This window comes from Ctenopharyngodon idella, chromosome 9 (assembly GCF_019924925.1).
Source record: "Ctenopharyngodon idella isolate HZGC_01 chromosome 9, HZGC01, whole genome shotgun sequence".
Taxonomy (NCBI): Eukaryota; Metazoa; Chordata; class Actinopteri; order Cypriniformes; family Xenocyprididae; genus Ctenopharyngodon; species Ctenopharyngodon idella.
Genome location: NC_067228.1, coordinates 2,612,579 through 2,627,949, shown reverse-complemented (window position 1 = coordinate 2,627,949; position 15,371 = coordinate 2,612,579). Strand labels below are relative to the sequence as shown.

The 15,371-nt window shown below is 37.7% G+C and overlaps 1 protein-coding gene across 4 annotated transcripts in view; it reads right to left on the bottom strand.

Moving 5' to 3' along the window:
- tanc1b (tetratricopeptide repeat, ankyrin repeat and coiled-coil containing 1b) overlaps positions 1–15,371 on the bottom strand; it is a 179,428-nt gene that overhangs the window by 119,926 nt on the left and 44,131 nt on the right. For all 4 annotated transcript variants that reach the window (XR_007931526.1, XM_051904757.1, XM_051904758.1 and 1 more), the window contains exon 3: positions 3,931–4,131. Coding sequence is in view for 3 of the 4 variants with exons in the window: in XM_051904757.1 (XP_051760717.1) it covers positions 3,931–4,131 (201 nt within the window). In the remaining variant the exon portion in view is untranslated. The remainder of the gene's footprint in view (positions 1–3,930; positions 4,132–15,371) is intronic.

The window sequence follows — 15,371 nt, the reverse complement described above, 5'->3', positions numbered from 1 at the left end:
AGCATGAGTCTCTGCACCTCTGACACTGTATCTGTACTGACAAATCAAAAGTGAGAGATTGGAGGAAGTGCCCTGAGGCCCGTATCAGAGGAACAGACTCCAGGATCTCCATCTCTCTCAGTGAATCATCCGGTGCTGCTGCTCCGTTTGCCCTGTGGCATCAGGACCTGACCGGCAGAGATCGACTCCATGTGTTTGTGCGAGCCGAGGTGAGATTTCTGCCCCCCGTCCTGCTGTTCAACACCTCCTCGTGAAGATCTGAACAGCTTCTCTCATAAACACACTTACACACAGACTCCCTCCAGCTCTTCACACCATATGTGGCAGCTTAAAATGAATAGCTTAATCAATAGTAAAGAAAAGTTAAAGGAGTCATATGATGCTTCTTAATGTTCATGTATTTGTTTGTGCTTGTATAAGATCTGCAAAGTTACAAAGCTCATAGTCTCTCACAAAGGGATTTATTCTAACCAGACTTGTCTAAAACACCTCAATCGATGTCCAGATATTACTGTCTCAAACATCCATGTTGCAAAGTGAAATATTAGCATAAGGCCCGTCCAAAGGCATACGCAAAGAAAGAAGACGAGGTTTCAGTGAATTGTAGTGTTGTCGACATAAAGACGCTGTGTATTTGGATGCGAAAGCAAAACCGAGGTTAATCAGATGGTTCTAATCGATCATTCAACAACATTATTAACTGTTTACAAATGCTTTAAAAGCCTTGGAAGATGAAGCTTGTGATTATGGTAATGGGCGTTACATTTTCGACACATTTGCTTGAGGTGTTTGGCCAATCACAATTGATGTAGAAATCAGCATGTTTGACCTGCAATAATGTACAGTACGTGACAAACAATGTGTTTTTTGAATATTAAAGCAAAATAACTTTTAAAATAGCATCATATGACCCCTTTAACTTCTTATGACCTGTTCTGTGTGAAATAAACCGGTCTTATTTCCTACGTTCAGTGATTACCACACACAAACTCTCATACTCTGTCCACATGAAACTCATCAGCCAGCCTTTGATGCTCCTAAACAACAATAACTAATGCCAAAGATTCCCTTCGGCGCAGCCGAATAAGGTTCATTCGGTCATTATCATCCAGGGTTTAAGACAATAACTCTCACATTATCCGTGTTATTACTTTCAGAATCTAAACAAGAGTGTCCATATGAACCTAATTTTGGTTATTTTTAAATTCATCCCAGTGAGTTTTCCCAGAAAATCCTCTACTTGAACAGATAAACACTTTGCATGATATAAACTTTGATGTTATAATAGTTAGTCATTAGGGGTGTGATGAGACAATTAGCTCACAAGACAAGATGAGTCACAAGATGAGTTACTCAGTATTCTTAAGAAATCCTCAATGACGAAATACATGACTAGAAAAATAGTCTGCAGGTGCATGTGAAATGTTTGAACTAATCATCTTGTAATGAATGTCATTTCAGTTCTTCTTTCTGAGTCTGAATTATCAAATGCAGTAAAAGACAACAATACTCAAGCACTGTAAAAGCTTTTGTCACAAACTCAACTGACTGGCTTCTCTCCTATATGATTTCATATGAATCTCTTCAGACCTTACTGTAGATGAATTATGAGCTTCAACAACTTTTGACCTTCTAACTGAACTCCACAAATTGGCCATAGAAATAAAAACAGTATGAATAAAAAACACAGTTTTCTCTTAGTCTTAAGGACAAACAATAAGTGCAACCATAATTAAAGTACTCTTTTAATATTCAAAGTGCAAATAGAGACCAAATATTTCCTCAAGCATGATCCAGAGCTGAGAGATGGTTACAACTACACAGCCCATCCTAAGATAGCTTTCATATTGGGAGATATTTGCATGCATCAGGGAGCCGCTTTCAAAATGCAATGTATTGAAATCGCGTTTGAATGTGCGCGTTTTACTTTCGCTTTCTAATTCGCAATCACGTGTACTCTGCGAATAGGGAGCAGTGGTGCTGAGTGCGAATTCTACAAGATAAGACATTTGTCAGATGCTTAGGTTCAGTTGTGCAGTGAATCCTCCGCCATGGTCTTGTCAGTCATCTTGTCACGTGATCAGTGAACTCTGATTCCTGCTGCACTATGTACAACTCTACAGCTTGTTAAATAGTTTTTATTTCTATAAAAAGCAAAATGACAGTGGAGGCGTAATGTAAATGTACGGTGGCATATTCTATCCTAATCTCGTCACATTTTCTAACATGTGATTTAAAGGAATATTATGGGTTAAACACAAAATGACCAAAATGAATTTGATCCAAAATGATTTTTAATATATTAAAATTCCATTTATCATTTTTTTAAAATTAAAAAAAAAAAATTCTCCATGGCATTTTTAAATATATTAAAAAGTTTTAGTAAAAATATCTAGATTTATATTGTTATATTAGTGAATATACACTGTTTGGGGTCAGGAAGATTTTTAATGTTTTTGAAAGAAGTCTTTCCTGCTCACCAAGTCTGCATTTATTTAAACAAAAATACAGTAAAAATAGTAATATTGTGAAATATTATTACCATTTAAAAGAAATGTTTTCTATATGAATATATAGTAAACTGTAATTTATTTCTGTGATCAAAGCTGAATTTTCAGCATCATTACTCTAGTCTTCAGTGTCACATGATCCTTCAGAAATCATTCTAATATGATGATTTGCTGCTCAAAAAACATTTCTGATTATTATCAATCTTGAAAACAGCTTAAACTGCTAAATATTTTTATGGAAACTGTGACACATTTTTGTTCAGGATTCTTTGGAAATCTTTAGAAATCTATAAATAGAAATCTTTTGTAACATTATAAATGTCTTTACTATCACTTTTGATCAATTTAATGCATCCTTTGGAAATAAAAGTATTAATTTCTTTCAAAACCTTTAAACGATATAGTGTAAATAATTAAAATAATAAAATGATTAAATATGATTCTTCCTATAGTTAATTTAAAACTACATGTCAAGATCTGTGGAGGTAAAAACAAAAGCTCAATCTCACGTGTTTCCGATCTCTGTAATGAATCCCTCCCCGGGGATCTTGTCCTCCAGGGGAATCTCATTTGGATGTTTATCTTTCCTTAATTGTCAGACTAATGAAATGTGCAAAGGGCAAAATCATTCAAGCATGTCGCCTGCTTCCGGTGCCTTCAAAGGATCAATCCCCTTTTTCAAACAGAGGTGCTGATACAAACACACATGAGGACCAGATGTGAGCGAGATGCCAAAGTGACCACTGAAAAGATTTCAATCCTCTGTGCTAAATCCTCCAAAAACAAAGCTCAGGTTGAAACAAGTCCAGAGACAACCAGTAAAGTCCTTTGAAGATCTCAGCTGCTCATGACCTTGTCCCTAACACAGAGATGGTGTGGAAAACACCTCAGACTATGTTTACACACACACACACACACACACACACACACACGTTTGAATGCACTCACACTAACTCATTCAAGATGCAAATGAACAGATGCTTTCTTTTACCTTCGACCTCAGATACATAAAAATAAAGACAATCAGAGCTAAACAAATACACAAAAGCACAATTTAATACAGTTAATAACTGGATTAACAATCTAAAATGCAGATATCCAAAAGAAGAAATCAAAAGTGAGATATATTTTGCCAAAAGTCTCCAAACTAAAGACAAATATCTCAAAATATTTACTTAAAATACCATTATTTTTATGACAATAAAAGTGCATTTTCCCACCAATTCTCATTATTCTAATTAAAAAATATATATACGACACCAAAAAAATTAAAATATATTAAATATATTAAAATGTAAAAACATATATATATATAATTTCAGCAAGCAAAACCAAACAGAATTACTAAACAATGCAACTCAGCCAAAAAGTTGCAGACATTCTGATGCTTCTAAACTGATACTTTTAATAAACATCCCACCTGGAGACTTCTTGCACGGGCGAGCTGACATCACGTAGGTCTGTCGGGGCAGGAGAGGGGACGAGGGGAGAGACATGGAGACGCCTTTAGCCAGGCTGAGTTTGAGGCCTTCATCTGTGGGCAGGTACGGATGAACACCGCCGGGATCCTGCATCCCTCCGCCAGGACACCTCCGCTGGGCACTGAGCAGGTACGGCTCTCCTGATCAGGCACAAAGAAAAAAACTTGTTTGGAGGAAGTCTCAAGTCTCTTGAACAAAAATTGACAGTAAAATCATTGCAAATATATACTAAATATTTCCCAGCTGCAGCAGCATCAAAAGCATGGTTCCTCATGGAGCAGAAAAACATCTGAAATAATCCACTTCCCAGCCTCAGTGAAACTGACGGTCATGTTTAACATTAACATGAGTTGACTGACACTTCCAATAATGACGCTGGAGGACATTGATTCAGTCATCTTAATAAAAACACTGCCACTGAAACGGTTTTCACACCACCAAGGGAACAAAAACTAATTAGCAGAGCTCAATAATAATACAGAAGAACGTGTCTCAGATGTATTTTCATTACACGCTATTCACAGCACAGATTAAACCCTGCTTCTTTTCTCCATCTTAATGTTTTTTATTATTATTTTCTTGCTTTTAATGTTTTGGAAAGTTTTAAAGAACTGCTGTTAAACCTGATGAGCTGTGATTGTTTTGTGCCAATTAAGGTGAAATAAACTAAATGCTTTAGGGAAAACTCATCTATTTGGTATGCTCAAAATGTAACACCAGCTTACTAACTGTGGAGTATGGAAGCTTGTTTCCGCCATGAAATAAAAAATAAAAAAGGTAATTTCGACTTTTTATCTCAGAATTCTGACTTTTTTCACAATTGCGAGTTATAAAGTCAGAATTATGAGTTATAAGCTTGCAATTCCAAGAAAAAAAGTCAGAATTGTATGAAAATATCCCAAGACTGAATAAAATAGTGATTTTAAAAATTGCATTTGTCATTTCTTCACACTGTGGAAGGAATACAGTTTCACACACAGTGTGCTCTTTTGCATACTGTGCTTTTTGACAAATGTACAAGGTCATTCGGACATTGCAATGCATTCAGTGCAAGCACACATATTATTTACTGTAGAAACACTAATAGCACAATGATAGTGCATTATTCTGACCATAGTCTTGATTCATCTCTACTCCCACTCGCTCTCTCCCACTGATGAAGAGCAAAACAAAGATGTCTAGTGTTTGAAAAGGCGAATAAATGGTGAACAACGCCAGAAAACAGGAAGTCAGCGTGCCCTAGTCACACCTCCGCTTTCTTTCAACAACCCACTGGGGTCACAAGCGTCTGGTCAGAGACGTAGCAGGATTGCATTCAGTATTTCAGTTTATCTGAACTGGTTGATACAATAAAAAAAATAATAATGGAACAGCAGTGTTGGTCCCCATCGGATGAATCGAAAGAAAATTACCCAATTATTTCACACAACTCAAAAAAAAAAATAAATAATTATACAGTTCTGCTTTTGGATAATTTACTTGCAGCCTTAAACAACACAGATATATCTTTGAATTATCTGATGCCACTAACCTGGAAAACTCTGGCAAATGCAGTGATTTGCTCTTCCTCAAAAGCACTCGTTGCATCAAACTGTAAACACAACTGTTTCCGGACAGTTTTCTGAATCTTGAACATGGACAGAGCAGACGAACGAGTGACCGAAAGCCTTTACAGAGGACCTATTATGCCCCTTTTACAAGATGCAATATAAGTCTCTGGTGTCCCCAGAATGTGTCTGTGAAGTTTCAGCTCAAAATACCCCACAGATCATTTATTATAGCTTGTCAAATTTGCCCCTATTTGGGTGGGTGTGAGCAAAAACATGCCGTTTTTGTGTGTGTCCCTTTAAATGCAAATGAGCTGCTGCTCCCACCCGCTTTCCAGAAGAGGGCGGAGCTGACAAGAAAGCTGGAGAATCTCACGCAGCCAAAATGAGGATTGTCAGTAACGGTGTTCAGCCTTACATTGTTCAAACCGGAGTCGACACTGATGGAGAGACTCAGGAAGAAGTTACAACTTTTAGAATGAAACTGGACGTTTCTGAATGGTCAGTGGATAAATTTATGTAGCTGCTGTGGAGTTGATTCAACTCATCCACTAGCATGTGCCGTCATGTTAATCTTTTGTGCAAATCCAGTGTTGAATTGACCCTCGTTTGTGAAGCAGTCCGGCGTAAAAAAAATGACGGCATGGCAACAACACTCTACTACAACAACTCTTCCTCTTCTCTAAAGCAGCCCAACATGGCCTCGACCCCTTTGTTGTGTGTTCTCAGGGGTGGGGTTTATGTAAATTTTAGGGTTAGTGATGTCACCAACCCAGGAAGAAGTTTGTTGTAGTCCTTAAAAAGCGATTTCTGTAAAACAAAATTAAACTTTGAGCGTCGTAACTTTGCAGATGTTGTTTATGCTCAAACAGCAACATTACACACTAACTAAAGTTAAAAAAATGAAATCATAATCAACCACCCCTTTAAGAGAATGAAACTTGTGAAGTTCAATCAATGTGAGAGTGAAATCATGACTGTGCTCATGTTATTGGCCCAAACCTACTGTTTTATAATTCACACCATCTTACCCAAACAGATGTAAATCTTTTATGTTTGGAGGCTTGGCACAGAGAGACTTGTGTCACGAATCATTTGCAAAACTAACTATAAATTCTACAACTCTTTCCTTCGTTGAGACAGAGAGACAATGATGAGACGTCCAACATCTCCCTTTACAGTGGAAGTAATTATGATGCATAAAATGTTGATAGTTTCAGTGAGATGTGAGTGAAATAGGAGTTAACGAGACTTGTATTTTAGCATGACTGCGCTACTGTATTGATCAGAATACACTTGTTATACACAAAAACTGCTTCAAACTGCTTCCAGTGATAGCTGGAAAAATGGAGAAAATGACTTTCAAGCCTCACTTTCATTTAGAGACAAAACAACGCTGAAGTCAAGCCTGACATTTAAAGAGTCGAGGACAGAGATCTTTTGTGAAACTCTGAGTCATTCTCTCGAGACACAGACCACAACACTGAGATTGCATATTTCAGACAGAAGGATGTACTCTTGCTAGACGGATATCTGGACTGCCCTGTCATTTCCTACAACCACAGACTGGAAAACAAGGGACACCACAAGAAAAAGAGTCAACAGAGGAGTGTAAAGCAGCTGTCTACTTATGTTTTACCTTCTAAGAAAACAACTAAACTGAAATGAACCCTTATAATAAATGACGCTTTGCAGTCAAATATCACTCCTCATGCAAAACGCACAGGGGATTCACTGCAATAATGCCGCAGTACTATAATAATCACGCTAATTTGGTTTAATGTCTTTATTTTTAATAATACTAGAAGCCAATTACAGCACAGTCACTTCCCATATATTGCACACCTACTGAGAGAGAAGATTGTTAGTGAAGAAAAGTGCATGTACACGCCCACCTAATGTGCTATTGGACAATGAGCTAATATATGCGTATATTCTCTCACAATTGGTTGAATAAGAAAATATAATTTTAGGTTGCCATGCATCACATCCTGACTCACTGTATGACCCGCACTGTAGTTTTTTTGTATGATAAATTCCCAAATAAATTAGTTTCAATGCTCAGCCCTACTTAAAAGTTAACTTAACTACTTTGATTTCCTTTGGGATGTTTTAAAATGCTGCCTACGTAGGCAGTTCACGAAGTTTGGTAAAGCACCTGAGACAAGCTGAATCATGACAGGCCAACCACAGATGGCCACTGAGAAACTAAAAGGGCAGACAGACTGAAGCAAAAAGACAGAAAAGTAGAGAGAAAGGCAGTTGGAGTGACAGTAATGTAAACTTACCCACCCTACATGAGCTCTTTGGGTCCAAAGTAAACCACACGCACAAGACCGATAATTTAAGCTGCGCTGAAGCCCATGAAACCAAGCCTAACTGATTATACTGGTGAACGGACAACTGATTACAACCTCTCTAGACTTTCCTAGCCAGTACAGACTGAGGCTTCTAATTATAATAATCTGATTATATTTAAAAAAGGCTCTGATTAGGCCAGGATTGATGTTTAATAGATATAATGTGTAAGGGAGAGACTGTGGTTTTATTTATCGTGAAACCTCCAGCAAAACACAGTAATCTAATATTGGTGTTTTTAAATAAAAATGATGAAATATTCTTCCATGTGTTCAAAAACGGTACAAAAACATTCCTTGATTTTTACTCTGTTTTACTTCTCACATTCAATAGTTTGAGTCTACCTGATTCAATGACTGATGGATGGATGGATAGCTGGATAGATGGAAAGATAGATAGGTGGGTGGGTGGATGATGGATGGATGGATGGACGGAACAACAGATAGAACGATAGACAGAAAGATGGATGGATGGATGGATGGATGGCTGGATGGATCATGGATGGATGGATGGACAGACAGAATGATAGAATGATGGATGGATGGATGGATGGATGGATGGAATGATAGAACGATAGATATGATGGAATGATAGAACGATAGATAGAACTAAAGAACAATAGATAGATAGACAGATAGAACGATAGATAGAAAGATAGACAGAATGATAGAACGATAGATAGAAGGATAGATAGAATGATAGAACGATAGATATGATGGAATGATGGAATGATAGAATGATAGAACAATAGATAGATAGAACAATAGATAGACAGAAAGATGGATGGATGGATGGCAGAACAATGGATGGATGGATGGATGGATGGATGGATGATGGACAGACAGACAGAATGATAGATAGAATGATGGATGGATGGATGGATGGATGGATGGATGGAATGATAGAACGATAGATATGATAGAACGATAGATAGAACTAAAGAACAATAAATAGACAGATAGAACAATAGATAGACAGACAATGATAGACAGAATGATAGAACGATAGATAGAAGGATAGATAGAATGATAGAACGATAGATATGATGGAATGATGGAATGATAGAACGATAGATAGATAGATAGATAGATAGAACGATAGATAGATAGATAGATAGATAGATAGATAGATAGATAGATAGAACGACAGATAGAACATAGATAGATAGACAGAACGATAGATAGATAGATAGATAGATAGACAGAACGATAGATAGATAGATAGATAGATAGATAGAACGATAGATAGATAGAACGATAGATAGATAGATAGATAGATAGATAGATAGATAGATGTGAATGTAAAATCATTTAAGCGATTTTAGAGCAAAATCATACAGACAAAAGGCTAAAAATATCAACTTTTCTTTCTATTATATTATATTTCATTTATTTCTTTTCTATTATATAATTCTTTATATTAACTCTTTTTATTATATATTATTGATGTAATATTTCTATATTATCCAGCTCTAGAGTGTATTCTGAGGTGAACAGCTTCAGATCAGATGTGAGGGTGTATCTCTGGCTTCTGTGAGTCTGCGAGAGAAATAAATCTGGCCTCAGGAATGTGAGTCGTCATTGTTAAAGCCTCTAAACGCTGAAGAATAAAAGCCCACCAGCCCCTGTTTCACCTCCTCTCACACTCACACACACACACACACACACACTGAACAAAGGGACGTAACCTTGAGCGGGATGAGCCCTATTCAGACAGAAACAGCCCTTTAGTATTCAGACTCTGTGGCTCAGCTCGTCACACATACAGTAAAGAGCCTGTGGAAAAGATCCAGAGTCACAGACTCGTTCTGCTGGATCTGTTTGAGTTTAATTACTGACCTGTGGAGCACACAGATTAACTTGAATTAATGCATTCGTTTGTGATCATGGGCTGTACTGAACGTGTACAGGACAGAACTGATGTGTGTGCATCATCAGTGGATAATCTGGGAATAATTCATGCAGATTCTCTTTGTTAAATCAACAAAGGTGCCTGACTGAGATTCAATGAGCGGCTGAAACCCCGGAGATAAAGAAAAACAGCAGAGAGAATAGAGGAAAGAGGTGAGAGAAAACAAGAAGAAAGGAAGACAGAGTGAAGGAATGGTGAAGGAAATGACAGAGTAAAAAAGAGGAAGAGAAAAAGAGAAAGATAAGGAAAAGAGAAAAGAAGAAGAAAAAATAAAGAGGCAAAGCACAATGAACAGAAAAAGAAAAAAGAAAGATGAGGAAGGGGAGAGACAAATAGAGGAAGAAGAAGTGAAAGAGGAAGAAAACAAAAATGAAAAGTGGAAGAAGGGGAAAAGAAAGGCAGAAAGAAAAGGAAAGAAGAGCTAGAGAAGAAAAAGTGGAAGAGAATGAAAAAAAAGAGGAAGATAAAGAGAAAGATGAAGATGCAAAGAGAGAGCGAAAGAAAAAGAGCTTAAGACATAAGAAAAAGCGAAAGAAAGAAAGAGCGAAAGAAACAGTGAAAGAGTGAAAGAGCGAAAGAAAAAGAAAGAGCTAAAGAGCGAAAGAGCGAAAGAAAGAAAGCGATAGAAAGTGAAAAGAGTGAAAGAGCGAAAGAAAAAGAAAGAGCTAAAGAGCAAAAGAGCGAAAGAAAGAAAGAGTGAAAGAGCGAAAAAAAGAGCAAAAGTAAGAAAGAAAGAAAGAAAAAAAGAATTAACAAGACTTATTACAAAAACTCCTAGAAAGAAAGAGTGAAAGAAAGAGCAAATGAAAGAAAGAAAGAGAGAAAGAGCGAAAGAGCGAAAGATCAGCACTGATGTGATGTGTCTGGATCACACAGCATGTTATCAAACTTTTTCAACTCACAAAAGAACCACAAGCTTACAATCACACACACAAACACACATACGCACACACACACACACTCGCACACACAAACACACATACGCACACACACACACACACAGTTTCCTCTCATTCACACAGTCACAGCTCTCTATAGAGATCCATTCAGACTCCTGATGCCTCCATCACTGACAACACAACAGACCCAGAGGACACGCCACTGTAATCTATTCACACACACTCAGACGCTGAATCTGTGCTTCCATCAGCTGCGTCACATTAATTCACAAACACACTCATGCTGAAGTCTGCTTATGCTTTCAACAGTGTAAGAACAGAGTAAGTGTTTTGTCATCTTCTGCTCTATAAAGCAGGATGGGTTCTGATTGGCTGTCAATGTTTTTATCAATAATCAGCAGAAAAAAATCATTGTTAAAGTGATTCCCAATGATACCGTTCCTCTGTGCCGTTATCTTTATAGTTCTTCGATTGATGAAACTAAATCTTTATCTTTATAGAAGGCATCGTTTCTGAAGTGCACATATAATCCCTAGGTAGGCAGCTCACTAGATTCTGGAAACCAGCAGGAGAGCCAAATTCACTCGGCAGAAAATAGCTGTAATACACTAGAGATATTAAAGCCAAGAGCACGTCACTGAAACATCCTCTATGGGAACATATTAGGCCGTTAATGCAACGGATGCCACAAGCAGACAGACATCTGAAGTCAAACCCACAGCTGAGTCAGAGCAGCTCAACAATGGCAGAACCGTCTGGAGTCTCTTTCCCAGCGGAGACTGAGGGGGCACGACATGTTCCAGTTCCCTTCATAACTGGTATGGGAAAAGAATTTCAGCCTAGGCTAGTGTGAAGCCTTACCATCATGTCTTTATATGAGAAAGAATGTACTCTGACAGTCAGCTGGTAATAAATCAGCGGATAAAAAAGGCTGATAAAGGCCGATATTTGGCATTTTTTAAAGGGCGGGACATATTGAACAGCTCCTCCCCCTTTTTGAAATAGCCTATAGCATTGCGTTTATATCACAGCTCGGCCAGAGCCGTTGAGCTCGGTAAAACCTCAGTTTCCTTCTAACCTCTAACCATTTCTCCTCCTAATCTTCTCCATATCGCTTTAAAATACAGCATTCTGTGCAGAATTCAAATGGGTCCGATATGTTTTGTTGTCTGCGCCGACTCGCACATATGATTCGCTCTGTGCTATTGTGTCTCTGGACCAGAGCAGACTGTGTGCGCGCTGCGGCAGTTCGTGTAAACTTTCCTGTTCAAACTGCCCGCTCTAAGCAGGACTCAAACTCGGGTCCGCTGGCATGGGAGTCGGGCCCTCTAACAGGGAGGCTAAAGACCGCAGTCTTTAGCGTCAGTCGCCTCTTGAGATCAGGGGAGTGAGGTTTACACACTTACCAATCAACACTAAAGTAAGCCAGACTTCATTCGCCTTAATGGAAAGCATTTATCTTAATCGTTCCCTATCCCATATATAGTGCACTATGCGCCATTCACCATGTAGAAACTAGTAAATGTGTGAACAAGTGATCGATTTCAGCCGCAGCTTTAGCATCTATTTATAATGTAGGGGGCGGGGCTTCAGATTCTAGAGAGTATTTGATTGGACAGAAGATCTGATGAGAAGCTAAAGTACGCAGTGATGTCATGAAAATCTGTGATCCATTTTAGCGGAAGTGAGAGACTGTAAGTTTTGAATGCTTATAACTCCTAAATGAGAATTTTGTCATTGTTTTGGAGCATACCAGCTTATTCATAACCTTAAGGCTAACATATTCATATTAAAAGCTAAAAAACTTTTTTTGGTTGATACGTTTTTCTGTTCAGCCGATATGGTGGAAGCGGGACTTTATTTTGAACGCCGATGCCTGAGCAAACAGCGCTCCCATTCTCTGACTTCATTCGTTTACCATCATAATACGTTATTCTGTTAACCACAGAAAGTAAATGTTATACGAAAAAGTATTATAGTGTTTGCTTTTCTATTATTAGTAATAAAAAGGCAAATACTATAATACTTTCTCATTTATCGTCAGAATTCAGCAAATACGCATTTATATCATGTAAACAAATCTTTGAATATTTAGGGCTGTCAAAATTAACACGTTAATGCATGCGATTAATTATTTCAGTTTAACACGTTAAAAATATATTTAACGCAATTAACGCAGCATCCATTTTTTTCTGTCATCCTTTAGCTAGCGTTACATTATATGATCATACTATCATTTATTCAAGTGCTATTAAACCATTCAAGCGCGACAAGACACAAAAAAAGAACTTAAATCTGTACCGGCACGCTGTCTGTGAATCTCCTGTCTGTTCTCTTTCGTGCTTGAATGGACAAAAACACACACAATTATGCCAAAATGCCCACTTTGTCGAGTATCCTCCTAAGCACAGTCTTAAATGAGTTAAATAAAGCCTTAAATGACCGTAAAGAGTTTTGAGGACATCGGATGTGTGTCAGATCTGCATCATGTGCAGCAGATCTTAAAGTGACAGCAGCCTAATAAACCTACTGCTGTCTGTCATTAATATTAAAGGGTTAGTTCACCCAAAAATGAAAATAATGTCATTAATTACTCACCCTCATGTTGTTCTATACCCGTAAGACCTTCGTTCATCTTCAGAACACAAATTAAGTCGGAGTAAGATTCGGAGCGCCAAAGTCACATGATTTCAGCAGTTTGGCATTTTGACGCGCGATCCACATCACTGATTCAAAACAAAAGATTCAAAGCAGTGTTTTGAAATCGGCCATCACTAGATATCATTGAGAAGTCGTTATTTTGGTTTTTTGCCGCACAAAAAGTATTCTCGTCGCTTTATAATATTAAGATTGAACCACTGTAGTCACATGAACTGTTTTAAATATGTTTTGAGTACCTTTCTGGATCTTGAGAAGTTCAATGGCATTGCTGTCTATAGAGGCCTCACTGAGCCATCAGATTTCATCAAAAATAACTTAATTTGTGTTCTGAAGATGAACGAAGGTCTTACGGGTGAGTAATAAATGACATTATTTTCATTCTTGGGTGAACTAACCCTTTCAAAGAACAAAAGACAAAGAGAGAATAGGACGGCCAGAGGAAAGAGGTTAAAGAAAAAGAAGAAAGGAAGACAGAGATTTCATTTTAACCTAAAATCAGCACAGAAAATGCAGAATAAGTCTGTAAATTCTCAGGATTTGGCAGAAGCTTCGAGCTCAGGGAGGTAAAACTTCAAGCTATCATCGAGGGTGAATGCAGTCTGTCATATTGATAAGTCTCAGGGCTTCCATAAAAATCATTCCACTACAAAACATGACCTTACTTTACTGATGATGTACAATCTCCACACGTCTCCTGTAAATCTCATGTAAATCTCCTGTGCATCTTAAAAAGATGTGTGACAGAATAGTTTTACAGATATATGCAGCTCAATGGAAACATTCACCTGTAAATGAAAAATCTTGATTTACTCACCCTCATGTCGTCCCAAACCCGTATGACTTCAGTGGAACACAAAAGGAAATATTCTGATTAATGTCTAGTTCTGTGAACTGGATCAAACAATCAATTCAAAAAAGTCAACTCAAAACAATTCATTCACAAATCACTATTTCCAAGGACAGCAAGGGTGGATAAGAGGATTTTCAGTTCCACAGAAGAATGAAAGTCATACAGGTTTAGAACGAAATGAGGTTAAGTAAATGATGACAGAATTGTCATTTTTAAGTGAACTGTACCTTCAAAAGATGAAAAGCTAGTTATTAGTATTGGTTAACATCATCGTAATCCCTGCTTTTAAGAACATATTTAAAGGATTCACTCACAATAAGCCACATAAGCCGTGAGGAGTGACAGTAAGAAGTGAGATTACCTCAGTTTTGAGCCCCTAAAGAACACAAGAGTAAGGTTACAGAAGTAAAATCCTATTGGTTTTGTGCATAGGGAAATTTATTTTTAGTGTATACGTCCAGACAGACCTACCATGAGCTCTGAGGCCATTCAGTGATGTTTGTGTAGAAGAATCAGGGATTAACACAGACCATTAAGCAGAGCGTTGAGAGCAGCTCAGCAAAGGTCACAACAGCACAACTGCATGACTGGACATCAGGAAGGCCAGATCAGCCACTTTTAGTGGAGCTACATGAATGCAAAGAGCAGCCCACCTCACACCATATACTCCCATCAGTAAACAAGCAGACGCTGCAGTGAGGGGCCTTTTCAACTCCAGCACTGAACGCTCAGCGTCATATGTTCACATGCTACCGTTCAAAAGTACGAGGTCGGTGAAATGTTTTAATGCTTTTGAAAGAAGTCTCTTACGCTCACCAAAGCAGTAAAAACAGTAATATTGTGAAATATTATTTCAGTTTAAAATAGCTGTTTTCTATGGAAGCTTGTTTCTGCCGCAAAAAAAAATTATGACTTTTTATCTCACAATTCTGACTTTTTTCTCGCAATTGCAAGATTTAAACTCGCAATTGCAGGTTATAATGTCAGAATTGCGAGTTATAAAGTCAGAATTGCAAGATATAAAGTTGCAATTGTGACTTTTTTTCCACAATTGCGAGTTTTTAATCATGCAATTCTGACTTTATATCTCACAATTCTGACTTTTTTCTTAGAATTGCGAGATATAAACACAATTGCGAGTTATAAAGTCAGGA